General features: G+C 31.4%; 1 protein-coding gene and 1 long non-coding RNA gene across 2 annotated transcripts; both read right to left on the reverse strand.

Annotated features, from left to right (window-relative positions):
* Positions 1-1,758: 1,758 nt before the first annotated feature.
* LOC134712482 (uncharacterized) lies at positions 1,759-27,523 on the reverse strand. The gene is made up of 4 exons (XR_010106288.1): positions 27,301-27,523; positions 8,522-8,636; positions 2,996-3,181; positions 1,759-2,182 (listed from the first exon to the last, which is right to left on the reverse strand). It is a non-coding gene; the product is annotated as an uncharacterized LOC134712482 (long non-coding RNA).
* Positions 19,760-22,121, reverse strand: LOC134712481 (transcription factor Sox-2-like). The gene has a single exon (XM_063574061.1). It carries the CDS (start codon positions 21,574-21,576, stop codon positions 20,614-20,616), a length of 963 nt encoding a protein of 320 aa, XP_063430131.1. The 5' UTR covers positions 21,577-22,121; the 3' UTR covers positions 19,760-20,613.
* Positions 27,524-27,906: the final 383 nt, after the last annotated feature.

A 27,906-nucleotide genomic window follows, 5' to 3' on the forward strand; every position in this document is an offset into this window, starting at 1 on the left:
CATTTCAATTAGATTGAGTTTGATTTGTGTGTCATTTCGTCTGCTGTCTGTTTGACGTATGTCCAAAATCTCCGTTTATTCACAATTTCACATATTGACAAAAAAAAACTAAGGATATCTTATAGCCATTGTCACCATATAATTTCATCTGATCAACTTACAAAATGCAGAATATTTTTTTCTGATAAACCTGAAACTGTAATGACACCTTCCCTATTTTTTAATCTTATTACAAAAAAAAATCCAATATGGAAATTTGACTGAAAATAGCATATGGCAAATGGAACTGCCAGTTTAGACACCCATATGGATAATTGATAAATAAAAAATGCGTTAGGCGATTTTAGGAGTAATACAGACAATTGTTAAATATACTATTTGCAAATGCAAAGAGCTCTTTGAATGTTTGAATGTAAAAGCTATTGTTTTCCCTTCAAAGTAAAAAATGATCAGAATATTTGTTAAAGCCCAGACCAATGATGAATATGAATGTTTTATCAACGAATATACAGAATAGAGATAGACAAAACAAAACAATATCATAAATGACAATAACAAATATATATTATACTGTTGACATACATCACTATTTCCTCTCACTTACATTACTATACATGGGTAAGCAAAACAAAGAAAAAATATTTCAACTCCAATAGCTCCTCTGTGTTGGCGTTTCTATGGATGGCTAACTCAGGAAAATCCGAAACAATTTATGGCTATTATACCCTGTGACATCAGTTTTCGATCATGTCATTTTATACTTTTTATTACATTGCATATACAGAATGTAGACTGTGACGCTATTGTCTAAAATACAAAGACATTGCAGCACGTTTCTATTTCCACAAAAGTAGAATTGCATATTATTTCTTAACCATTTGAAAGAAACCTGTTGTTTTCCGGAAGTGCCATCCAATAATATTTTGCTGTTCTTTTGAGACTGACATTAATTGTACCTGATGACTTTCTGCAATTAACTGGTTGGATATGATATTTAAGTGAAATTAATACAGTTTATTCGGTTGTATTAAGTATTCTATAACATGCATGTTAGTCCATGCCTAAAGTGCATATATAGTACTACAAACAAATGAAATTTGTAACTGTGTACGCCTAACATATACACGAAACGCATGTTGAAAGTTCTGTTCCCTTTTCTGGAAGCAAATCATATTCTGCTTGGATCTAAATATATATATTCGTAGAAACACGATTCGGCATTTGTTATTTGTGATTTTTTACCGACACATTTTGCTTTATAAATTTTCTATCCCTTTCCTTGTGTATATACTGCGGTTTACTATAATTCAGTTTTTGTCCGACGTTTCCCATTCACGTTTGAAAAGCAAACAACATACATTACTGTCAGCTGCGTATTTGAAGATGTATTTAAAGAACTTTACGGAATGCAAAAAAACATTGCAAAGCATCGAAAAGAATTCGTTTATTTGAAAAGCTTAGAAAGGAAGAAAAAAGTAACACTTTTGATTATGAAATTATGACGAAAAAAGATTTTTAAACGAGTTCAAAAAGTTATTCAGCCTAAGCCTAAAAGAGCTTAAAGTGCCACTCCGGACTTACTATAAATTGCAATGTCTTTATTGTGAACATAAATTTGTGTCTTGAAAATTTCGAATATTTAATTTTCCACAAAAATCAAATAAATCTACCAATCGTTTTCTTCTTGATAACATCACTTACAAAAAAGAATTCTGATCAAATAAATACATCTTTGCGGACCAAACTGTGGCAAAATCATTACGAAAGACACATTTAATAAGTATTTGTTATTTAATACATTTGTTTAATTTCGTTATCAATTGTTTTTTCTCGGTTTTTCTGTTACAAACAATCCAGAGTTATGAATCACGGCTAAAACAAATAATGAAAATCCTTATACACCTGCAATATAAAATGTCAACACCATCAAACGTTGACACAAATAATGTTCTGGTCACTAATTAGAAATAAATTGAAATGTCCAACTGTAAAGTGCTTCTGAGTGACCGGTTCTCTTGACCTAGTTATTAACCCCTCTATGCATGACTGCTCCAGCTCCTGAGAAAAATTCATTCTGATGATCTGCTTGACCTCGGTTTCATATTAATGTACCCGGTAAATCCACAGAACAATGGCCGGACTTCATATTCTATCAGCGGTTTAACCACAATATTTTAATTGTCTGAAATGAATGGAAAGGTTGCTTAATTGTAAATCTGCCATCATCAATATTTTATATTAAAACTCAGCATTGTTATACATATCCGTTCCTACATAAATAGTTCATTTGTTTTGAAAACTTTGAAATTTATTTCGTTTTACAAGTCATTTCGTAAGATTTTACTTTTCGTGTTTATATGAAACTGATTCAGGATATTACATGCCATTTTATTCGATTTATTCCTATTATTGTGTTATTCGAAATTAATATAACTTTTTTAACAAGCATTTTATTTAATCAGTTTTTGCTGTTGCATTTTTATGACTTAAGAAAAACAGTCTACTTAGAACAATTACTAGCTACAGATCATATTTACATCTTTTTTAACATGTCCTTTGCAAATTCGTGTTTACGATTAACAAGAAATGTGCAGGATATGCACGAACAAAATTAATTATATTTACCCATTAACATATATCTTGAATCTCTGAAACAGCACTAAAATGCCGAGTCAATATGACCAACCAAGCAGATTGTTGTACTGGTCAACTTATAATATTACTGTTTTTTCCAACTATAAACACTACTATGATATAAATAGAACTTAAAGAAAGACAAAAGTCACCCCTGTAACCTTCCATAAAAAAGAACGGTCTTTCAATTTCTTGTATAATTTTATATCGCATAATGTTTAGGTAAACCAACATAATTTTTTTATGATTTAACCTCTTCATTTCCGTAATTTATTGAAGTTGCGAAACTTATTTCCTAATCAAGTTTATCAAGGCCACACGTTTATAGAATTCTTTTCTTTAGTCATTTTGATACACTTACCTGTCCCTTTGATTGTCTTCTTTATCATCTTCTATTTCTAAAAGCTATTCCAATTATCTACGACTTCTTTCATTCTTCATTATCTGCTATTCCAATTCGTTGTTTTACAAGTATATACTGAAGGGAAACAAGACAGCATCTTCAACTCTGGTTAAGTTACGAACAAATGCATTTCGTTTACGTTATCTGTAAAGAAAATGTTAAAAATCAGTGGACAGTTTGATATTTTCCCCTTTCTGTCAGTTGTTTTGATTGTAATATTAGTGTTGTAGGTTGTCATTAGTTTGGTGTGTAATACAAATAAAATTAAAAATGGAAATGGGGAATGTGTCAAAAAGACAACAACCCGACCATAGAGCAGACAAACGCCGAAGTCCACCAATACAGCGAAAAGGGTATATTCTCTGGGTTTTTTTTTTCTTTTTCGTTGAACTTTCTGTGGATGGTAAATTTCATAGAAATTACTTTTAAACTCGGGTAGCTACGATGGTATTTAAAATCAGAATTCGCCTTCCCCAGGCATGCTCAACCCCAAAAACTTTTATAAATACTTTAGATTAGATAAGTCCGTTGGTTTTACTTTTTGAATGGTTTTACACTAGTCCTTTTGGGGACCCTTTTTGGCTACCTTGCTGATTGGTGTGAGCGAATGTTACGTATTGAAGACATTACTTTTAACTATAATGGACTACTTTTACCAAATGTTACTAGTTATGTCAGGCTCCTGACTTGGGACAGACTCATACATAATGTCGAGTGGTTAAACATGTTTGAGGACGCCTAACCAGTGGTTCAACAGCACAACACAAATACAAACTGTACAAAACAAATAAACGAAAAACAAATTCATGATATCAAGCAACAAAAGACAACCACCGAATAACAAGTTCTTGATTTGGGGCAAGTATGATATATGTGATAAAGAAATAGAAGCGTAGAAATTCAAATATCTACTGTGATATATACGTCAAGAATATTGGTGGGTTTTTTTTAAACATTTTTCACAAAAATCAAGGCATTTATTATCGTTACAGTAGTTTCGAGAAATTATCTCAAAAACAGAGGATTTGAATTTCTGCCAGACTAAAACGGTCAAGCTGGATTTAAATCTTAACTTACAGACTGTTCTAACCTTGAGGTCTCCTAGAATTTATCAAGCTAATTGTATGAGGGAAATACGACACATATCAATTAAACAAAAAGCAACTTAAAAAAGTAATAATCATATTACTTTATCAATTTCTTTGTTATGCATTAAACCAAAACAAAAGTGCAAAATTAATTCTCGGAAAATACAGAGTTGTTATATTGTTTATCTTTGCAGTGTGATGCCCTTGCCAATAGTAAAAAAAATGAAACAAACATGAACCTCTTCATCAATCATTACAATAAATATTCTTTACTAGCAGTTTCAAAATTTTATACGACATCTTAGACTTCTACTAATCTCAATTATGCCAATTTTAGAAAGAAATCCCCTTAAATTCCATAAATCAGGAAGGTGATTAATAGCAAATCGTCAAACATTATGGTGCTGTATTGTCGAAACAGCAAAGGATCCCATCAATTTGTCAGTTTACCTATTAAATACAATTAGTATAATTGCATTGAAGTGTGGCTACATGGTAGACACGCTTTTATGGCAAACAGCTCGCCATTATTGATATATTGTCCTTCCGACCGCAGCAATATACTTAAATGACAAATATGCCGCTTATATTGCTACCAGAAATTGTTTGAAACAAGATCAATTGCCATTTTTCCAGACTATACCTAACCAGAACCGTCTTGGAACTTGTGATATATTACCGGAAGTGAGCTCGGCATTGATTGTCGGGATATGACAATACCCACTTACGGCAGTCGTTAAATGATTTAAGGTCAACAAATTTGTTCAATTTGAAATACCCGATCAAATAGCATATAACACCATTACTCTTTTCATTTACCTATCAGTCGATCTGTTTTATAGGGTATTGTTACATTAATCGCTAATGCCTTTCTAGTTGCTGAATTGAATAAACAAACGTAATAGCGACATGTTTGATGAACGACTCGGGTTGATACACAAACCGTCAATATCGAGTACTTTCTTCTTTATTCTCAAATAGATATCAGATTTTCAAACCATTTATTGTTAAAAATGATGTATATCTGGAAACATAAAAGGGTAGATTCAAGAGTTCGATACCCAGTTGTTTCAGGTTTTTACCCACTGGAGATAGCGTTAATTGTAAACAAACTATCAAGGGACTATTAACTGACGACGTAACACAACAATTAAATTCTACATTAGCTGTCATAACTTTCATTGCATGATTGAATTTCAGTTATATTATTTTTCTCGTGCTTCGTTTACCTGGCATAAAGGAATGTTTAACGAGGTGCATTCTTTCGTAACTTTCTATGGGACTGGCTTTGTTACATTATAGATATATATAGGTTAGAAGGAATTCCCGCATCATCTTCGAACTAAATTAAAATCACCATAAAAAATAGGCTCTCCCATATTAAAATGTACACTACACCTATATGTTACTTTTGATCAACATCACCAGCGGGCTTCATTTACAGAAAACAAAACCTCTGCGATGTCAAACCTAAACATATCGTCATTATTCTTACATTCTACGTAACGGACAAAATATAATGTATACTTAACACGCAAAGCTAGTATTTATATATAAGACCATTATTTTTAGTTTTAATTTTAAATACACCGTTTTTCAGATTGTTTATATTACTGAAGTTTAAAAAAAGACACATGTCGCTCTCATGTCCTCTTTGTCTAAATGTTATATAAAAGAACGGTCATTCTCGGTACTGAAAAAGATTCAAGTTCTTCCTTTGAAGTCATCATAAAAACCTCGAATAATTACAGACTAGTTTTCCGTTCAAATGTTTGGTGGTAGGGATAGCCACACACTCAAGTGAAACTGCTGTACAATGGATATTTTCATGATATGTCCTAAAATACAATTAAACCAATTTTTTGCAAAATGTAATAAGCCGAACCTGGCTGCATGGTCAAGAAGAGGGCAACATTCTTACAAAAGATGATAAACGTGCAACAAAATTTCTTTGATATATGTAGCTGTTTGAAGACCTTAGCATGCAATTAGTATCACTTTTGGATCCACTAAAAACGGAATGATCTGATGCATCGATTTATTTCCATTTTTCGTGATGCTGATGGCAGTTCTGTTCAGAATTCTTTTAGAGATGTGGGACCAAATTCCCCTGAAAAAATTCTACAACCGCACAAGTTTAAAAAAAGTCATTCAATATGCACTAACATTTCCAGTGTATTCCAGTATATAAGTAGTTTGAGTTTGTATCAACATTGCATCACATTTTTAATCAAATTATCAAATTACTCTCCTACGCGTTTGTTTTTATTTTCGGCTTTTAAGTATTTTTTTGTATCCGAATTATCCAAACCAAAATTTTTTTCGGAAGTAAAGCTGTCAAAAATATCATATGATGTCAATGTTATATAAAAACGTGTAAAGTTTGCGATGTCGTACCTGAGTATCTTCAGCAGCGATGGATAACATTTTAACTTTATGCACTAAATACAGGTAATATGGGTGTCTTCCGCAATCTTAGATCGTAAAAAAGCAGAAAACAATTGATCTGAATTATTTAAATAAGGATATTTTGAGGCAGGTGGCAATTCATTTGTAAGCATTTCATCTTAATGAAGAAAATTATCTGATTTTATCTTAGTATAACGACCATTTTCACAAAAACTGAATATTTTTGTTGGTTTATAAATAATAATTAAGCTTTACAAGGGGAGATGACTCACATAATTTTTAATATCAAAAGAATTGTACAGTAGTTTTTATCTTTATTTTGTTTATTGTATTAGATGTATTAGTGCGGGGACACATTAATGCAATATGAAACTTTGAGATTCGCACGTGACTATATCTTAAAGATGCACACGCGTCTCTAAACTTTGCCAAGCAATTCCTATAGTTCTTTATATATCAGATTGCAGTATATAAAATTTGATTTCCATCTAAAGTACGTTTCTTGGTATTTTAAGGATAAAAAAATATCTTTGTACAAATGTCAGTCTATTTTTAGAAATCTACGACCTTACGTCAGAAGCTTTTACCCCAAAAACTCATTAGAATCGTTTTCTTATAGTGGAACCATATATACCATAACGCAAAGCAAGAAATATCCTTTCCTCTTATTGGATGTACCATTACTTTGGTCTTAACCAAAAGGAGATTCTTCACTATTTAGCACTTATAAATGTCTATTATACCGATAACATCAGTGACCTTGACCATTGAGGTAATGACCCCAAACTATGTTGATGTACTTTAAACTATGTTGATGTACTTTTCGTAAGTAACCTAATAATATATTCTCTTCCAATCTCTTGTAAGGTTCCAGTGCTGTCAACGGGACTCTATTTATAAAAAAAAGGGTTTTCATGATTTCTCCGGAACTCCTCTTTCTGCATGAACAACCTCGAATATGGTCATTATTTGTGTCCTTGCACTAAAAAAAGTTGGCCTTAAATTTATTATTGTCTTGATCATATGACCCCAAAAATATGGATTTTCAAAGTATGATGTCCAGTTATCATCCAATAACAAAAAAAATCACTCGGACTTTTTATGATTTTTAAAGATATTTTGTTTGCTTTATAACCATAATTTCAAAAGTAAAGGAAAAGCAACAGAAAATAATATTTTTTTTATATATCACCAGACGAAAAACAAAATGTGTTATTTAATTCTTGCTAGTTATATATGCAGAAATAGATTTTAATTAAACATTCGATATTCTCAATGAATTATTTAGCTGCAGATGCAAATTAAATATTTAACTGAAAACAAGATCTAGCATTTTAAAAATGTATAACATCACGCACTAATAGGGAAACACTTAATGAATTACGGTTTATTTAATTTCAATGTACGATTTTGAATTTTAAAACATTAGTGTAGAATAACAAAAGGGTGGCGAAAATTAATATTTTGTACAAATAAAGATAGGCTTCTACGGGTTTGTGCTTGTGTCAGTAAAACAAAGGTGTCATTGTGGATATTCAAACCGTGAAGATTTTAACATTTTGAGCTATCTCTCATAAATTTGAAATACCCAACTGATTTAAAACAAAAGAAATACCTTCCGATTGGGGAAAGACTTGAAATGGGATATATTGTATCCTGGTCTGTCGATTTTTGTACAGATAAAAATGGCGACATAACGTGTTCCCACAAAACCATAAAATTCCACTGATATTCTAGATATTTTAACTCCTACAATCATAACTTACATAAAAACGATGTTTATTTTTCATTTCGTGTTATTTTTCACACTTATTTACATAAAAAGGAAACATTTTTTGGTACTGTTTCAATTTGTTTTGCAGTTTAATTTCATTGATTGATATACTAGTAGTCTCTTGTTCTTTTCTCTCTCTTTATACCTTAATGAAAGTACATTATACAACAAATAGCACAAAAAGTAAAATGTTATTTAAAATCTTAAACCTACTTCAAAATAAAAGCATCTTAACTGGTATCGCCTTTCAGTCTCTCTACACATTTCTGGTGCCTTTTTGCTTTTGGGTAACTCCCGCATCTTTAGTTTCAAAGTAGGATGAATAAACCTGTAAATTAAAAATAAAATTTTACTATTTCAACATTTGTTAAAAAGTGTGAAAAGAGCATTAAGCGATTATTAAGATAAAAAAAAATTACCTGCATGGACGAATTGTATTTGTAGAAACTGTAAAGTAACTTACTAACAACATTGAAAAGAGGGACGAAAGATACCAAATGGACAGTCAAACTCTTAAATGACTGTCTGTAAAGCCCTTGTATGGTCGTGACGGCAAGTAATGTGTTCTTATATCAATATGTACGACCAAACCCGTATTTATGACCCCATGAACCATATTCCCACACAGTTATAATATGTATATAACTCTGGAAACTTTGTGACATCAAAGAATCTGTGCAAAATTACTCTTGCCAAAGTACTTTGTTCATTCATTATAATTTTGTTCATTTTTTTTATTTCTAGTATTTTTTTCATTTTGATCAAAGTCTGTATTTTATACATAAGAATTATATTATTTCATTATTTTTAAACTTGTCTTTGACAATTAAACCGATGACAATAATTCATTCTCTAGGAAATTGACAAGAACAATTGATTCTGCAATAATTTGAGTTATCCGCCTTATTTCCCGACCAGCATCCTATTCAACCAATTAGCGTACAATTAAATCTTAATGATAGGCCCTTATTGCTACAGATTGGAGGATGAAATTGATTCCAATCTCGCCTAACACGGTAATTACCATCTAAGCATGTCAATTTCAATCATTGTTTTATCATCAATTAATTATCGGGCTTGAGGGAAGACAACTCTACAAATGAATTGATCGGTGAGGACGAAACACTTAATAAACTTGGATTATGTTCGTTGACTGGTGTTATTAATGATCAGATGTGTATCTGATAGCCTAAGCAACCAAATGGTTGGTTCAATATGAGAGAAGATCAGCGATAATATGTAGCAATGTTTTTGCAAATCTGAAGAGCAATTACAGTGTTTTCTCTCTGAAATTTAGATATAAAGGAAAAAAAGCTCTTGAATATAAAAAAGAAGATGTGGTATGAATGAGACAGCTCTCCACAAGAGACAAAACGACACAGAAATAACTACTATAGTTCACTGTACGGCCTTCAACAAAATAGAAGGATTTTTCTTTTACAAATTGTGACTTGGACATGTTGGATAGAGAGTTGTCTCATTGGCGCTCATACCACATCTTCTAATATCAATTTGTTTTAATTTTACTTTTTGAAAGATTCTTCTCAGATTAACAATTAGAATGGGGTTTTTTTTCCACAATATAGGTGTTGGTTTCGCTTTTGAAATGAAAATACCAAAAGATATGGAAAAATGATTAACATAAAAAAAATGAAAGTGGTAGTATAACAAATCAAAATTAGTGTTTTGTAAAGTAAAATAACCATATATCGCCAATCTAAAATCATGGTAAGGCTTCTTCAATAGTTTTATCCTATGTTATACTATTTTACACTTTAGTTAGTGACAATGCAAATAAGACGGGCCATCATGATGATGTACTTTACTTTATTTAATGGCGTAACCGAAACATTTTTGACAAAATTCAGTGATTACAATTTTAACCACGGCGACATTTTGACGGCAAAACGTTGGAGGTCAGTTAAAGCAAGCAAGCGGAAAACCATTAGATACTCCTGAAACCTTTCCATGCAAGGACGTTCGGAAGGTATCAGTGACCTTCGATCTGAAATAATCCGTCTTAAACGACAGAAGAAAATATCAAGTTTCAAAAATATCTTTAAAATCAACGTTTTCTGACGTCGTGATATGTTGGAGGTAGTCATTGTATAAATTTGTCACGATAACTTCATATCTAGGTAAAGAGAACAAAATTTAATTAAACAATTACGTGAGAAATCTCTTGACAATTCTCAGAAGATATTTTTGAACCATTTCTTAAAATATACATTACATCACACAAAAAGTGTGTAGATGTTTAAAAACAAAAGAACAATTTCTAAGGTGATGATTGCGAACTTTTCTTTATTTTTAACATTTGCGATTTTTAAATGCTTTTAACAATGTTGATGGCTGTCGTCCACCGCCTCGCACCTGTGATAAAACCCCATCCTGGTGATTCTAATCCGTCCTCTCTATGACTATCTGATTGATACACCTCTTATGTGATCCCTTTCTAGACACGTCATATATTTAAGTTTTATATATTCGGGAATTAAGTTTTGTTTTAAATTTTAGTTTCAAGTTTACTTGGTATTCGTCATATATTTACATAATATAACCTTCAACTAAGATTTGTTTATTCAGTAGTACTGTGTGTACATACGGTGTAAATTAATATGTGCAAAGGCTTTTAAGTTTTGGAGTAGCAACATGTCGCATTTTATTTAAGTCTTTTTATAAATACTCCACTTTTCAAATATATCTTCTTAATTTAAATTTTACACTGTCAACAATATCTCGTCATTTTCGAATTACATTCATATTTCCTGCTTTTCATTTCCTTAATGCTTTCATATAGTTTAACTTTATTAATATGATTAAATACAATTTGTTCCTTAAAAGATCCCCTTCCAATAAAAGCTATCATACAACCAAGGGACAATTGGTTAATTCTACTATAGCACATCCCTTTGTTGGTTGTCGCTCTCGTAAGCGCTTCTGCCGTAAACCGATCTGTTTCTGTATTGTAGTAGTGCATCCGTCGTAATGACGGCTTCCATTGCGAGGCTATTGTTAAGATATATAGACAAATTTAGAAAAGCGTTTTATGGTGTTGTAAACAACCACTGTGTGTATATTCAAAGCCATTACAAGTAGAATGTGAAAAATTGTCATTCAAATGAAGGTGAAAATTCTATTGTACGGCTTGTATCAGTTAATGCGTTTTACAATAAAACGACATAATGTGTTGCTTTTGTTCACATCTTATAAATGCTTCTCTTATGAATATTTGCTAACCAAGTGTACAAATTGATCCTAATAAAAGATTATGATACTATTGTATGTAACTGTATTACTGACCTAGTGAGTGAAAATAAAGTCTAGTGAATGAAAGAAGTTCATTTAAGGATAAACTGCCTTTCAGATCTACTGAATAAAAGGTCTTTTGAAAATTTAATTTGTATACTTGGGATTTAATTAGGACGACTATTTAGTAAATAATAACACACCATGTAAATACATACAAAAAGAAGAGGTACAACTTGAATAAATCAGTAAAATGGAAATAGATTGAACTTCAATGAATGAATATAGTGTAAGTCAATTATTAATTTTTTTACAGTTTACTTTAAACATAAAAATTCAAATAACAAAAAATGAGATAAAATAAGAAAGAAAAATTGATTTAGTATCATCAGATATATGTTTCGAATCGCCAGTTAGCTTTCTCTCTATTCAGTTTTTGTTTAAAAAAAAAAAGGAAAAAAGGAAAGCTGAAATATATTTTGAAATAAAGTATTTTTCAGGCAAAGAAAGAAGTTTTATATACACGTATGACTAAGAAATGTGTTGTACATTAATAAGACAGCAAAGTAACGACACAAATAACCAATAGAAATATGAAGGGCATGTATGAACAGATTCGACTCCTTTAAAAAAAATCATTTTAAATATTAAGCACTCCTTCCTACCATTAATATTTGTTTATTATTATTTTTTATGTAACAAATCAAAATTTACATTGATCATAAAATGTTATGTTCTGTTTGATATGAGAACTGCACCACATAGTTTCCCAAGAAACAGTAAATTTTTGCGGATGTTGTCAATTTGTTGAAGTTTATGGATGGGTGAAGGTTTTAATGGGAACGGTAGGGGAAAATATTTTCAACGCGTAGACCGTTAACTCAGTCTCACTTTCCCTATGAAATTTTAATGATTAAAACATTACTTGATGTAAAAGTGAAGGGGGAATAAATCGATTGCACAATAATCCGTGGATATGTACAACCAGATTGAACATATAATTATCTACTGTAAAAATGTTAAACAGAAAGCAAGATTGGACCGCGTACTGAGAGATTGATAAAAGACTTGAATCCGTATTCCATTCCACACAGACACCGGAAATCATCTTCGCCTGTGGTCCGCAGAATGACGTTACTATCGTCGAGGAAAAGTACCCAGAAACCTTTTCCAAGCTTGTAGTTCGATGAGGTGACGAAGTTTAATTGAAAATTGATATTTCACATATAGTTCTTTCATTCTGAAAAGGTCCCGCTAAGCACTAAAAGTATTGAAAACTATTCCATAGAGAAACATGTTTCTCCGTTCTAATTATCTGCAATGACATTTTTGCGACATGAAATGGCACCGAGAGGGAAAATGCCACTGCAAATACATTCCAAATACAAACAAATAGAAATTCTTCGAGTTTTATGTCAAATGAGTTAGAACAATTGACAGAAAACTAGAATGTGGTGAAATCCAACCGTCTACAAGTCGTTTTACACTAACCATTTACTCTGTCTCTTTAGAATCTACTATTGTGACAGTCGTTGTTTGCATTTATGACACAACCATCATAACTGACTATTTACATGGAGTTGTACAGATAAACAATCATCGTTTACACGTTCCAATCTTGAATGTGTTTTTATTTGTTTTGGATTAGTATTCTAAGTTATACGTTACATGAAAACCAGTAGGAGACAAATCCGTGTTAAGAACAGTATATCTTGTTTTGTTTGTGACCTGCAAGGACGCCACAACCGGAAGACCGTGTGTGATATGTATTGGCTGGAAGCTTGTGTCAACATCAGTCGAAATTGACAACGAAAAGTACACATTATCCTAAACATGTAAACTTTATCTTGTCAATTTAAAGAAAAATTAAGCAAACGGGTTATAAATCATTATTTGAAATTGTAAACTTAGATTTACTGTCTGCATACGAGATGAGATATGAGTTTAAATTGACAATATGAAATAAAAAATCCGTTTATTAGAAATACACCTTGAGATAGGTTCAGTATCTAACTTAAAACAATATGTATTACCACTAAACAAAATATTTGTGAACTTTTTTCTTGCATGCTTTCGCTATCACATATTGCATCGTAAATATCAGTGACAGGGTTTAGTTTTGATAACATTATATATTTATCAAATATTAATACTTTCTACTTTACTTTTATTTTTGAGAGACCAACATAAATATTTCGGATATATACTGATGTTATATTATTAATAAAAAGAAACAATAAACACCGAAATCAAATTTTTGACTGCACACCTTTCATAATTTACAAATATACACACATAATAAACAAACGTTATATACGCCTTTCTGTCCCTATGTGGTTCTTTTTGTTTACTGTACCCAAATCATAGATCATACTAAATTTGATAAAAGTCGACTGGCTACCGTTTTCTATCAGAAGCTTATACGATTAAGAGCTATATCAGAGGAATTGTAATCAAACCTCGGCCAAATTCAATCATACCGTGTATGAATGTATAACTTGTACAGGCTAACAACGAATTGTCAGATAGAATCCATGAAGATATAGAGAGCTAGAAAATCCCTCACATCACTCGTTTATTTGGAAAGATAAAATATGACCCCATTCCATTACCGCCGAATTCTTGACCACTTCATCATAGGAATCAACAGGTGTGCTTTAAAAGATATGTAGAGTACAATCATTTTTCATTGTTTTTTCCCCAATATAATCTACTGCAATTTGTTTCCCTTCTAACCAACTAATGTATACCCCGATTCATAAATATCAATCAAAACTACAATGTCCATGCTGAAGATCAACAATTTTCAAAATGTATCTTTTTTATACTTTAGTTTTACACGAAGATTGGTATTTATTAACTAACCGATACTATGTTTCAAAAATCATTCCCCTTTTATAGAACTATGGCATTATTTTTTTTTTAGTCTTGCACCTACAGCACATGTAGATTAAATATTGAGTAAATGTTCATAGAGACAGCAACATCCCAATATGACATTCACTTATATTGACACATGAATTTTTCAATACAGTCTCAAACGTTGGTCGATAACAACACTTGCAGTTCTGGCATCAACACTGAAATGTAGAGACATTTACTTGAACCCACCTAGTGTCAGCGAGGTCGCTTTGAGCGCCAAAAGTCCGGTTGGTTAGATTCCCTTTTGGGTCAAAGATCATACTTTAAAGTTGGTATAGTTGATGCTTCTTCGCAACGCACGTGGAATTTATGAGATTGAACAAAGACTGGCCGACTGAGGCAGAATATTGTGTCTGCTTATGGCGATATGTCTTCGCATTTACTATTGCAAAGTGAATCTTTAACACATTAGAACACCTAACAGTGTGTCAGTCTAGTATACAAAGAGAATTTTTATATCTCATTTGCTGTAACATTACAGCGTCTTGACAATGCAATGCCTCTTTAATATTAACAATCAATCAAAAAATCTCTTAGCGTAGTTTTTCCAGAAAACTAAATTAAGATGTTTATAATTTCCCAAACGCATATTATTGTTATAACTACCTTGTATAAATTCTTAATTTTAGACGATTAATATTAACATTGCATCTAAGATTGGAACAGTATATAATATATATATATATATGTTGAACTTATATATGAAGTCTCATTAAAATATCTAGCAATGTTTCTACAGACGTCAGACCTCGAAGTAAGTATCCGGTCATTTGAGAAATACATATACATGTACTTTTATTTACAGTTTCCTTTTTTTAAATTGGTGTGTTTTAACACTTTTAAGGCGTATAATATATATATATTGTGTACAGTATCGTTTCTCATAACGATCCAGTGCCCTTTTACGAAAGATCGTTGACTAGTATCTAATATCTTTATAAATAAAAAAAATATATAGTAAATGCACATGTGTGTGCGTCATGTATTCTATACAATTTATGTTTATGCCAATAGATCACGTCAATACAACATATAGCACCCACTGTAATCTATAACAGTAACCTCCATACCTCCGTTCATGACTTAACTTCACTTTAATTAATTATAATATAAGAATTGGCGGATTCAAAAGGGTTTTCAGCCCGCCTCCCTTCTGAAAAAAATGATTGATTATATAGGGAATCACTGAAGTATGACTCGAGCGGGCCCCTCTTAGGGAATCAATGCCCCCCCTCCCCACCTCCTTTTATGAAAATTTATGGATCCGCCACTGTTAAGGGTATAGAATCCTGGGTATATAAAGATTTCCTGAGTGCAAAATTTCAGCCTAGATCATTAACCGTGAAATAAGATCATAGCATCAATCTTCTGATTAAAGCATAGTGTATAGACGGATACAGATTCACGTCTATATTTGGCATAAAAAGTGCATGATCTTCAGGTGCCTTTTTATCTGTGTTCAGAAAATAAGAAAACCTGTAAATATTTTGAAATCAAGTTGCATGTCAACCCTTTATGCCAGTAGGCAAGATTGATAAAGATGGACGTATACAAAAGAAATCAACACTTACACAAATGCTGTACTCAGTAGATTTAAAGTTTTAAAGCACCTTTTCAAATCAAAAAAGAATGTGTCCCTAGTACACGGAAGCCCCATCCGAACTATTATTGTCTATGCCGGTTCAGTGGACCGTGTTATAGGGGTTAAAACTCTACTTTGACAAAAGAATCCACTTTAAAATGAAATGGGACAGACGTACGGACGGGAGGACGAACGGACGCACAGACCGGGAAAAAACATAATGCCTCCAGATGGGGCATAAAATATCATACTTTCATTTGAACCCATTTATTAAGAAGTGAAAATACAGATGTACACGTGTTCAACCTTCCTCGTTCATGTTGAACTTATACTATGAGGAGTATTGGACGCAATATGTATATCTAACTTCAAGTTTTTGAACTGAAATGATAGAGCAAAACTGATCACATCTACCCATGTAACCCTTTTGACTACAAGTTATCATATATTACATTTTATTTCAGTATTGCTAGAATTTGAGATTATGACAATTGTGTATACTCGTATCTCAATGCACTTCCATACATTTAGTCCATAAGATTTGAGGTTTGTTTGTTGGGTTTTTTTTTAGTCCTCTTCCGTTTTTTGTTGTGGTAGCTTTTTTTTATTAGTTTGGATATGCTTGAAACGTGACGTATATTTTTGTTAGGCTTGTTATATTTTAATTGTAAAAGGCAAGTTTCTTCATGTTTGAAATGTTTTAAGCTGCTATGATTGTTTATTTATGTTTGTTATCTTGCAAATATTACTCAATTGTAGCAAAGTATACTGATAGTCTATAACAATACTCCCCGACAGTAATTATACGAATGTACTTGTATTCTCAATACTAAAATTAAGTTCAACATGTTTCAGTGATAAAGTCGGGAAATTTAAAACGAGCCTTTGGTGTGTGCTTCCTCAAAAATATATGTAGTCTTTTCTTGGTAATTAACTCGTAAAACAAATTGGAATTTTACGAAGACACTCAAAATTTAACACTCTGGATTCCACATCTCAACTTGCATAAATGTTCTAGAGGTACAACTAAAGACCAAGGAAAACAGCACACTAATCTAACCTGTCAATTGATTAGTAGTGTAGCATTTTTTGTGTCGGGATTAGGAAAACCTAAATGTACTTTTTTTCTGGGTGGTTTTTGTGTTGAATTCGAAGCAAAACAGCCTTTCAAAGACAATAAAAATGAAGCCGACAAAACCAAGATGACTTTATAGTATGTTCTAAATCCTTATCGAGACATTTGTGTGTATATGTGTTCCTCCTAAAAGAAGTTCCGCCTGGAAATTTTGCTATGAGCAATGCCATATGTGTTCCTGTTTTTACTACTATTCTATGTAGTATTTGTACCAGTAAAAATAATTTAAAAGAATATTTCTTCCATTTGAAAACTTTACAAATGACGGAACCTCTATTTCATGGACATTTCGACCTTCACTCGGTGGCATTCATACCACTAGCTCAGAATCAACAGGCCATCCTACCATAAAAAAATATTGACCGCCAAAATAACTAATGACCAAGCAACATGAAATCTATTCATGATAGGGGGTCAACGTGGGTGCTAGAGAAGAGTCGGCTGTTCTTGTTCCTTATATGTCAGGCATTCTAAAGTCCGGCTGAGTAAGGATGATATTGTAGAAACTACACGGAATTCTTTCAGTTTTCATTTTCATTTTTCTGTGCGAGTTGAGACGGTGGGTAAAATCAAAATGAAGAATGTTCAAACCTAAGATGCTTATAACAAAGAATTCTTTCGTTTTCATAACCAAAAACAAACAGAAATAATGGGCTAGGAACCTTTAATTATTGTGAAAAGCGTTAAAGCGTAAATTATATGGTCGATACGGGTAGACGGCCATTATTCAAGTCCTGTTGTTTTACGTTTAATTTAAACATTGCAACCAAACCTATTAAATCGGTCGAGCAAACACAAATACAGCATATGAGAAAAACTGGTAGATCAAGTAATTTTAAACCTAGGACAATCTAAAAATTACTTGGCCCTACCGAAACGACATTAGGTAGTATGAACGCATGACTAGTTCTTTCTTTCCACCTGGTGTGAATTTTGTGATTAAGTTCACCTTGGTAAAATAATAACATGCCAGGCGCTTTCTTGAGCTGAAAATTTTATAGGTTTTTCGTCCATATTATTTTAGCAAGTATTACTGAATTGGACGATTTTAATGACTAAATATACATTTCAAACGAAAACTTCAAAAGACCTAGTGAGGTGTATTAGATATTGTCGATTTCGTGTTCTAATAAACGTTTATTACGGACAAACAAAATATATTTAATTGTGTATTAAAACTTAAAAACCTAAAACAGAAAAAGATTACATGTTGGGTACTGGTCCCGGGCATAAAGTTTTTAATAATTAAGGCGTATTTTTTGCTTTATTTGTTATTTTTTAAGTATTTTTAATATTACTGTCGTTCGTCAACACCCTTAATATATTATTTAAGTGGAATCCTGAGTAAAATCTTCACCGAAATGTTACCATTGGGTGATAAAACTGTGAAGACAATACTAATATCGTAATCTCATTAAAGATGATAGTGATATCATAAATCTTGTTTAACTGAAACTGTTTGATCCCGGGATTACACATTAGAAATGGTCGGCAAATGATTTTGTCGCCCAAGCGATAATGCTGCTTAGTGGTGACTGTAATTTATTGGGCAAACATGATAGATTGCAAGAAAATTAGCTAAAACAATTTACTGGAGGGGTCATATACAATATGCGAAATAGTAACCGTCTAATTAGATCATGAAATGATCCTGAGAAAGTCCAAGTATGATTTAGTATTCTAGAATCTCTTACGCATTTTATTGTTTTCATGTTTCAGTAATTCTCATCATTAATGATGCATCTTAATTTGAACATTCTTTCATGTCGATTTCAACGAAATTTGCGGTAAAGTGTGGATATTTATTACAAATAGGAAACATAAAAATAAAGAGAACTAAATGGTTTTGTGTATAGGTGTGAATGTATTGGGTGAGAAAATATGTTTGGATACTTTTGAGAGGATCAATTACAATGAAATTTTATGGGAAAATCAAATTCCTGGATTAAAACGATTAAATTCCGCATGACAATTCATTGCGATGTATTCTGATTGTAATTATAGCCCAATAAGTGAAAGCCTGTGTAAATGACAACGCACGCAGTTGTATAACTAAATTTCAAATTGATTTAAAATTAATATAATATTAATATAAAATAAAGAAAAACATTTTAAATACATTCAAGAATTAAAGTTTACAATTTTTAACGTTAAAATAATTTTGGTAATAATACAACTGCCTGAAGTGGCATTTCACGGCACGTTTTTGTTTCATAATGTATCCCCGTCATACAAGATAAACTCAAACATTCCAAATTAGGTTATAATTTGTCATTGTATTGAAAAGACAAATTTGAAAAAACACTCAGACCTAAAACACAAGACCCTCAAGAATTGAGAAGTTGCGTTAAAAACTATTAAACATGCCATTCAAATCTAATAAAACAACTGTGAACATTCCAAACCTGTACGATTGTATTTCTTAACATTCAAGAAATGGGGACCGTTAAGCGTGGGCCGCTTGTTTCCAAATACATTGTAAAACTTTAGTTTTTAAACTAAAACAAAAATATCATACCGTTTTCAAGACCGGAATGACAATAAGAAATTAAAGTAAGACATATTTCAGTTTTCAGATCATTTAATTCTTCTTGTTTTGCATTTTCAATTCAAAATAAACATTATCTTTATATACAAAAAAATGCAAATAAATTTAAATAGTAAACAAATAGAATTAGCAGAGACTATATATATACGGACCGAACATTCGAATTATATGTATATATAAAATACGTGTATAAACTTTGTTCCAGTTCCGCGTTCTACTCAAAAATATACAGAATGAAATAAAAGTTTAACAAAAAAACCTAAATAGTTTGGTTTAGTTCAAACAAAATCATTTTACCATATAAACCTTGAGCCACATAAAGTTGAAATATATTTAAAAATTCAATTTTAAACATAAAAAAATATACGGAACATTACCACGATTAAATACATAAACAAAACAAAATCTAATCATACTTACAAACCTACTTCAAGAAAATTGAATTTACCGTGAGCAAATATATATAGGTGTGGAAAATTTCCCTAAATTTGTTTGGCGAATTTCGAATCCGACTTATTATGCTAAATATATTCTACAAAATTATCTCGTTTCAACAGTTCGTGTATAAATAAGTTTTTCACTTCTGTAATGATTGTAATAAAATTATATAGATCTATTTTCAATAATTTCAGCACATTTTTTTGCAAAATTCGCACCATATAACTCAAATAAACATTCACACACGCACGCGCTCGTCTCATTCGATTTGTCTGCTTTTCAAACATGCTATACAGTCTTACAAATGTCATGGATTTCGACGATCATTCATTCAACAATGTAAAAATGATAAACAATATATATATAATGGGAAATATAATGTTTTCTCTCGCAGCACAAATTTGTAAAACAAATTAAAAAAACAGAAAATATTACATATGTGTCAGTGGCACTGTGTTATTTACCCCTGCAGCTTCCGATGACGCCGTCTGCTGATAATGTTGTTGCATAAGTCTATGGTGAGCAGCGGCACTATTTGGATCGTTGGCATCTCCCGGTAAATACATACTAATCATTTCCCGTAAATCTCCTGCTTGACGGGGTTGTCCTGGAACTTGTGGTTGATTTGGTTCCCTTTTTACGGACGGAGGAACCTGTGATGGAGACATAGAATACGGATTCATTCCTACGGACATTGTGTAGTTTGAGGTCCCATTCATATATGATGCGGATGTCATCTGATTTGCAGACATTTGTTGAGCAGGAATAGAATAATTGCCATACTGAGCTAGTCCCATTTGATTTGCCATATGATAGGCATTTGGATCGTGCATCATGTTCATAGGATATCCATTGGGCATATATCCATTCATTCCTGGATACATTCTGTTTGGATCAGACTGCAGCTGTCCTCCACTACCGGGCATACCGGGTAAAGCGTACTTGTCTTTCTTCATCAGGGTCTTTGTTTTCCTGCGAGGTCTGTACTTGTAGTCAGGATGATCCTTCATGTGAATTGCTCGAAGACGTTTAGCTTCATCTATGAACGGACGCTTTTCGGATTCGGATAACAATTTCCATTCAGCACCAAGTCTCTTACTAATTTCAGAATTATGCATTTTAGGATTTTCCTGGGCCATTTTCCTTCGCTGACCACGAGACCACACCATAAAAGCGTTCATGGGCCTTTTCACACGATCGTCAGCTTTCTTGTTACCAAGACCATTGTTGTTATTGTTGTGTTGTCCATTCATGTCCGGAGATGGAGGCGAATGTACTTGCTGTTGTGATGGATGTTGATGCATGTTCATACCTCCAGTTACTGGTACATGCATTCCTTGTGATGCTGGTGGTAAAGTTGTTGTTGGTCCCTGTTTAGATAAGTCACTATCCATACTATAAAATTTGAACAGTGTTCCACGTGCTTTATACAAGTCCAATACACTGATTATAATAACTGAAGATAGTCAATAGCTTTTGAATAAGTTCAAGTCCAATAAATGATAAATCTCAATACGGCTTTCACTACCAAACTATAAAACAGGTCTTATAATTTCGACTTCTTCTTATTCTTTTGGCTAATACGGTTTACTAAACAAGGGATATCGATTCGTCAGTGAAAAATAGACACTGCCCCGTCCAATCAAATTAGTTCTTTCTTGGTTTTGGCGAGTTATTCACGGTAATATTAAAAAGTGGGCGGGACTTTGCAGGTAAAGTTTATTGTCGTATCCAAACAATTGAGTGAATTCAATCATGTTGAGAATCGCTCATGTCGTGAAAAGTGGGCATGGTCTAATATTGACATGCAGATGAAAAATTATCCGTTAGAATTTTTTTTACAGGTGTTGTTATTTTTATATTTCATTACATTTCAAAATATTTTAATAAATATCAAATTCAAGTTACTCATTAAAAAAATAATAAAATTTTGTGTAATGATTTGGGAATAATTGTATTTTTTCTAACATATTTAAAAGTGGAACAGAAATAGCAGAACAGTCCAATATCTGTCCAATGTCATTATATTTTTTTCCATAATGATAAGATAAATAATAAAAAGAGACCTTTTCTTGTAATTATGGTTTTATGGTTTCAAATTCAAAACCGGGATAAAAAGGGGGTAAAGACTCTTTAATAAGAAATATCGCTTCTTTTGGCGATTCAGACGCTTTTATAGCAAACAAGAACTAACAGCTCATCTGTTGATAATTATGATTTTGATGTATAACATTTTTTTCAGCATCAGTTTATAAAATACTAATTTATTATGAAGATTCTAGATCATTTGAATTGGTATTGTATTTTGCGCCTTGTAATCCCTTTTGATGGAAAATAAACATCATCTTATACTTACATAGGAGTGTGTTGGAAGCTCTTTCGGCGGGTGGCGGAGAAGCAAGTTAGTTACACAGTATAAAATAAAAGAGTAGAAAACAGACTAAAAAAAAAGAAATTAAAAAAAAGATTGGCAATGAATTTGTTTTGTTACTTTGTTGTTTATCTAAATTTTCAGTGATATGGAGGCAAAACCAACGTTGTAGATTTTAAAATAGAGCAGGCTATGTCGCAACAAGGGCGCACTCGCACCCGCAAAGTGGAAAGGGATTTATATAAGCTTCAATAACTTTTCCCCAATCCACTATATATTAAAATGGTTAACTCAACCATCGTTGAATTAAGACAGTAGTGTAAATTTGACCCCCCCCCTTTTCCCCAGTTTTGCAAAATTAAATCAGGTCCACTGTTTACGATACACTTATTTCAAAACACAAACAAACATATATTTTTTTTAAATTTACTATCATTCACATTATTGCATTATTATCATCCTTTTTTTTTAGAACGGAGGGGATTTGCAGCATGTGCCTAAAACCTCAGACCCCTAAATTTGTAAATTTGTTTCAAATCTGTAACTTATAACGGTACAGAAAATCTAACAAATGATATAAAAGACAGGAGCGGTTTTACTAAAATGAAGACATGTTTTTACCAGTATGGGAGAAACATTAGTCTTATGTGTAGCATCTTACAAAAAAATATGCATGGCAGACTAAACCTATGAGATAAATTAATTTTTGTTATCATTTATAAAAGAAAATCTTTTGACATGTTCTTACATCTGTAACAACCATTCTTACATTATTGTATAATGTCCTGTATAATTCATAATGTAACAAACATCACAAACAGAAATGCTGCTGTAAGCGTGACTTATCTAACTTATTACATTTGTATAAAATATCTGTAGTTCCTAATTTAGTAAAGATCTTTCCAAATTACGGCCAACTGACCTCTTTTTAAAAGTTCTAGCATTCATATCACTCATAGATGAAATTTTTTCCCCTATTTCTACATGCAAAAAAAATCTCTTACCTGCTTTTTAAACATTTTGTAACAGATTTCTCTTTCTGTGGAATTGTTCTATTCATTTAAAGACGGTAACGGTAAATTTGTTTACTGCTTTTATAAACAGCGTGTTTAATTGCCCGCAAATATAAATATCATTCGATGTATACAAAAGTAACTCTTTATATAAGAGTAAAAGGGATAAAGTATTTATTTCTTTTGATATACATTTGTATACATGTTATAAAAGGTTTCAATTACATTTTTGTATTGTATTTTATATCTATAGTATATTGAGAAAGGCAAACAATAGAACATTGAATGGCCATTGTAATTTGGTCAAAAGAGGAATCAAAAACGTCTAGTTCTACTCTGACCTTGGCCATGAGGACAATGATACAATCAAAAATTAAGGAATTGACCCACATTTAAAAATATAAACATTTACACGGGCTTTTTACCTTAGTTCAGGACGTGTGTGTTATGATCTGGTTGTTGAAATGCGTACCTGCTTTGGTCTAAATTGTTTGCAATAACAGTACCACATATATTCGTGTAAAACATACAAAAATGAAATGTTTGCAATAAGAATTCTGCATATATTGTGGAAAAACATAACAAAAAACAGAGTTCTACATATATTGGGGTAAAAAGTAACTACAGATGAAATATTTGCAATAGGAGTTTCGCATATATTTGGGTAAATATAAGAAAATGAAACTTCAAAATATAATCCTAAAATATTTATCAAATATTATATTTTGACTTTATTTCTACTTTGTATTTGCTATATAAATAATTCAGCGGTATATGGTAAGTAAGAATAAGTTGAAACAAACATTTGCACGTGTTATAGAATAGTTTTATCAATAGTTTATGAAATTTACCCCCATCGCCAAATAGAGAAAGCAGAGGATTAAGGGTTTTATCCTTTACATTGTTCTTAAATCCTAGGCATCGTGCGTTGTCAACGAGATATAAAGAAATGGGGGATCTAAACACAATGTTCGTTAATTACTTCGGTCAACTAAAAGTGAGTCAGCTGAGAAACTTTTCCATTTCATATGTGAAAATTGAGATCAAAGAATCGGCAATAAGTATAAACTGTGTAATACATTCCACACCTGAAGAATTGGACCTTAATTTTAGTATTATAGGTAGTGTCAAATACAAGATTTTATTGTTTTTCGTGACAATCTTGGTATTTTTCATTAAATTAAAAACAATCTTAATTTAACAACATTTAAACAATCGTAAAGTTTTATTTCGGAATAATCATAAAAACAACTTAATTTATTTTGATTTGTTAGAAAAGATGTAAAATAAATAATAACACACAACGTTAAACCTTGAATTACTTGTATGTCATAAATTTGTAATTACAGAAAATACAAAATGATCATCATAATTTAACCTATACTGTAAATCTGTTTTAACGATATTTCATAATTCTTAAAACACTATGATTTCCCCAGAAGCAGTATTTCATTCATTTGTTCATTCTCATGAGTTTCTTCTCTCAGTTTATCATCTAAGCCATGTAGTTATTTGATTAGAGGCGGATGACTTTCCAGTGACATGCATGATATGAATATGATACTTATATAATTATTATTTAGACTATTCAATATCATTTAGATTAATTCTATCAATTAAAATTCATACTTCAAACTTTTTCGTCCGTTTACTGCATTCCCCCCTTAAATTCTCCTAATATATTAATGAAGCACATTGTATTTGAATCAAAAAAGTTGTTTTTCTTCTGGTTTTGTTTTTTGTTTCTTGCTTTCTTTAGAAGCTTTAAAATAATTACTAGAGAGAGTGGATTTTATTTATATATTACTGCGTCGTATTATTTTCAAATCGTGTAATATGAAGGTACAAAGTGAATCGTGTATATTGAGGATAAATATATCATCGTTCAAATCAAAATAGTTCCATTTCTTCTTTTTTTTTTATTTTTAAGTTCCAATTTTATTATTTGTCGACATCTTGATATATGCCAAACCAAACCATCTTCATTTTCAGTGATGATCGCTTGACATCCTCGTTTTGTCATATAAACGGAAAGTGAAAATGGAATTATATATGACAATAGTAGACAGCGGATGCGATTAATTGATTTAGTCTAATTAACGGGTACATCTCGGTAGGAACCCCCCGGAAAATTAAGGTAAAAATTTCCTTCAATTATCAAATTAATGAATGACAGGAAACAAACAGGGTGAAATTTAATTGAATTCCAGGTCGCAGAGTATATGTCTATTTTCAAAGGTGTGAGGTACAATCTAATTGGAAGTAGAAAAGAATTAAATTATCATTCACAACTAACGGCAATTGTTCTCTCTATGTTACACTATTTTTCTACCTTCCAGTGGTTCTCATATAAACAAGTAGGTGACAAATCTGAGATTGAAATCTAATTAAGTTTTTCTGTTCAAACGATTGTTTGATTGTTCTGATAGAACAAAATTTACACCAAAATAGAAAAATGACACGGGCCCGAGTTGTCTACATATTAAACATCTCAAAATTATTGCCAAGAATCAAAAATTATTTCCAGGATTGATACTCATGATATGATAGACATTAGTCGCCAATAAATTAAGATATGTTAAATTATTTCAAAATTGCTTCATATTTGGCGGACTTATTTTTTATATAAATATATATATAAATTCATTAACGCAAACTGATGTAAAACTTATAAAATGTGTTTTACTCTGTACCGAGGTATAAATACATTGCTAAACGGGAGTAAAGAGTTATAAATATACACACAATTTGTAAATAAAAAAATATACGAAAATGTCTTGTACAAATATTTTTTGTTTATTTGTTTATCAAAAATTGATGCAGTAAATATAGAATTCTTTCAATAACTGATAGCTGTATAATTTTTTTTTATATAAATTTGCTCTATTTTGGTATGAGAGTACTTAATGAAAAATAGCTTATAAAATTTCTACACAACCCTTAGATGGTGTACTTTTTCCAAATCACATATATTTTAAAGTGTGTATTCTAAGTGTACATTTTGATAGATTGATAACATTTTAACAAATGTATTGAAAATCTAAAGTCTTGTCTTCAATGAAAGTATCAAAATAGAAGAGTACTTTTGTATGTTCAAGACCGAATTCAAAAATGGCTTATATTTAACAAATATTCTAGACAGAAAGAAGAAATTTAAACGCTTCTGTAATGACATGTACAAACATAGTTAAGTATTTTTCCAAATAGATACAAAGCGAAGCAGTCGTCCGTGAAATACTACGTAAAAGGTTAAGCCACCAAATTTATCGTCGCCATCTTGGATCAACAAAATAAACTAAAGTTTTAAACATTTTAAAATTTAATTTTCAACATCTTTAAGGTAATAAGAAACCAAATGCATCATATCGTTTTACTAATCTCTACTCTATGCATGAAAGTGATTATTTTATACGGAAATTTTTGGACTTGTTTTCTGATGTAAACACGATTACTCTTACACATGCTTCTTCACTCTCATGGCATAGTTAATTCTAACAAATTAAAAAACAAGAAAAAAAAACTGATTTGTTCTAGAGTATCAGTTTACATGCACACGGTGACAGTTTTTCTTGCAGCGTTGCGATTTATATCGAGACATGTACACCAATGTCAGATTTCACACCTGGTGCCAAGACGGGAAAAAAACATACTCTAAGGCGAATGTCAGTTTCTGATTGAGCTAATATCGATTTCAATCACGACAGGAAAAGTAAACATCTAATTATAAAACTTACCAAGAGTTCAAATCATTAAATTTTCCTCATTCTCCATTTTAACATTAGATTTTATAAAAGCATATCACATTTTATCTTTTGTATCCTAAAACAAACAAACAGTATTTCCTATCATTAAAAAGATTTTAGCAGTAACATCCCTCAAAAACTACTTGCTAGTTCAGAAATAAAACTCAATATAAACTCTCATGCCCCTATCAATAAACTTTATTTTAAATGGAGACTGTTCTCTTAGGCAATATAATATGTAACAGGATAAGAAAAGTCTCTTTCAAATTTCTAACAATATATTTTGTATTCAGAGATAATAGTAACAAATTCTTTTCAATATACCATTATGTTGTGTATAGCAACTACTATAGATTTTCACGGTCCGAACAATATACGTGTAGAGAGACTATGAATAGCTTTAACCGCCGAACAATTGATAGTGCGCAATCTAGCCGTTAATTTGGCCTATATGAGTTCCAATGAATATGATATTTAATGACTCTATAACAAAAAGCGTATTAAGTTATGAAACTATTTAATTTGTAGCAATTTGCGTCTATTTGTGCGCAAGCAAATGAGAACAAATTAAACCCAATATACTGGATCGATGATATT

This window comes from Mytilus trossulus, chromosome 3 (assembly GCF_036588685.1).
Source record: "Mytilus trossulus isolate FHL-02 chromosome 3, PNRI_Mtr1.1.1.hap1, whole genome shotgun sequence".
NCBI classification, from domain to species: Eukaryota; Metazoa; Mollusca; class Bivalvia; order Mytilida; family Mytilidae; genus Mytilus; species Mytilus trossulus.

Excerpts from the sequence above, each read along its gene's own strand:
- LOC134712481 (XM_063574061.1), bottom strand. The coding sequence starts at position 21,576 with ATGGATAGTGACTTATCTAAACAGGGACCAACAACAACTTTACCACCA.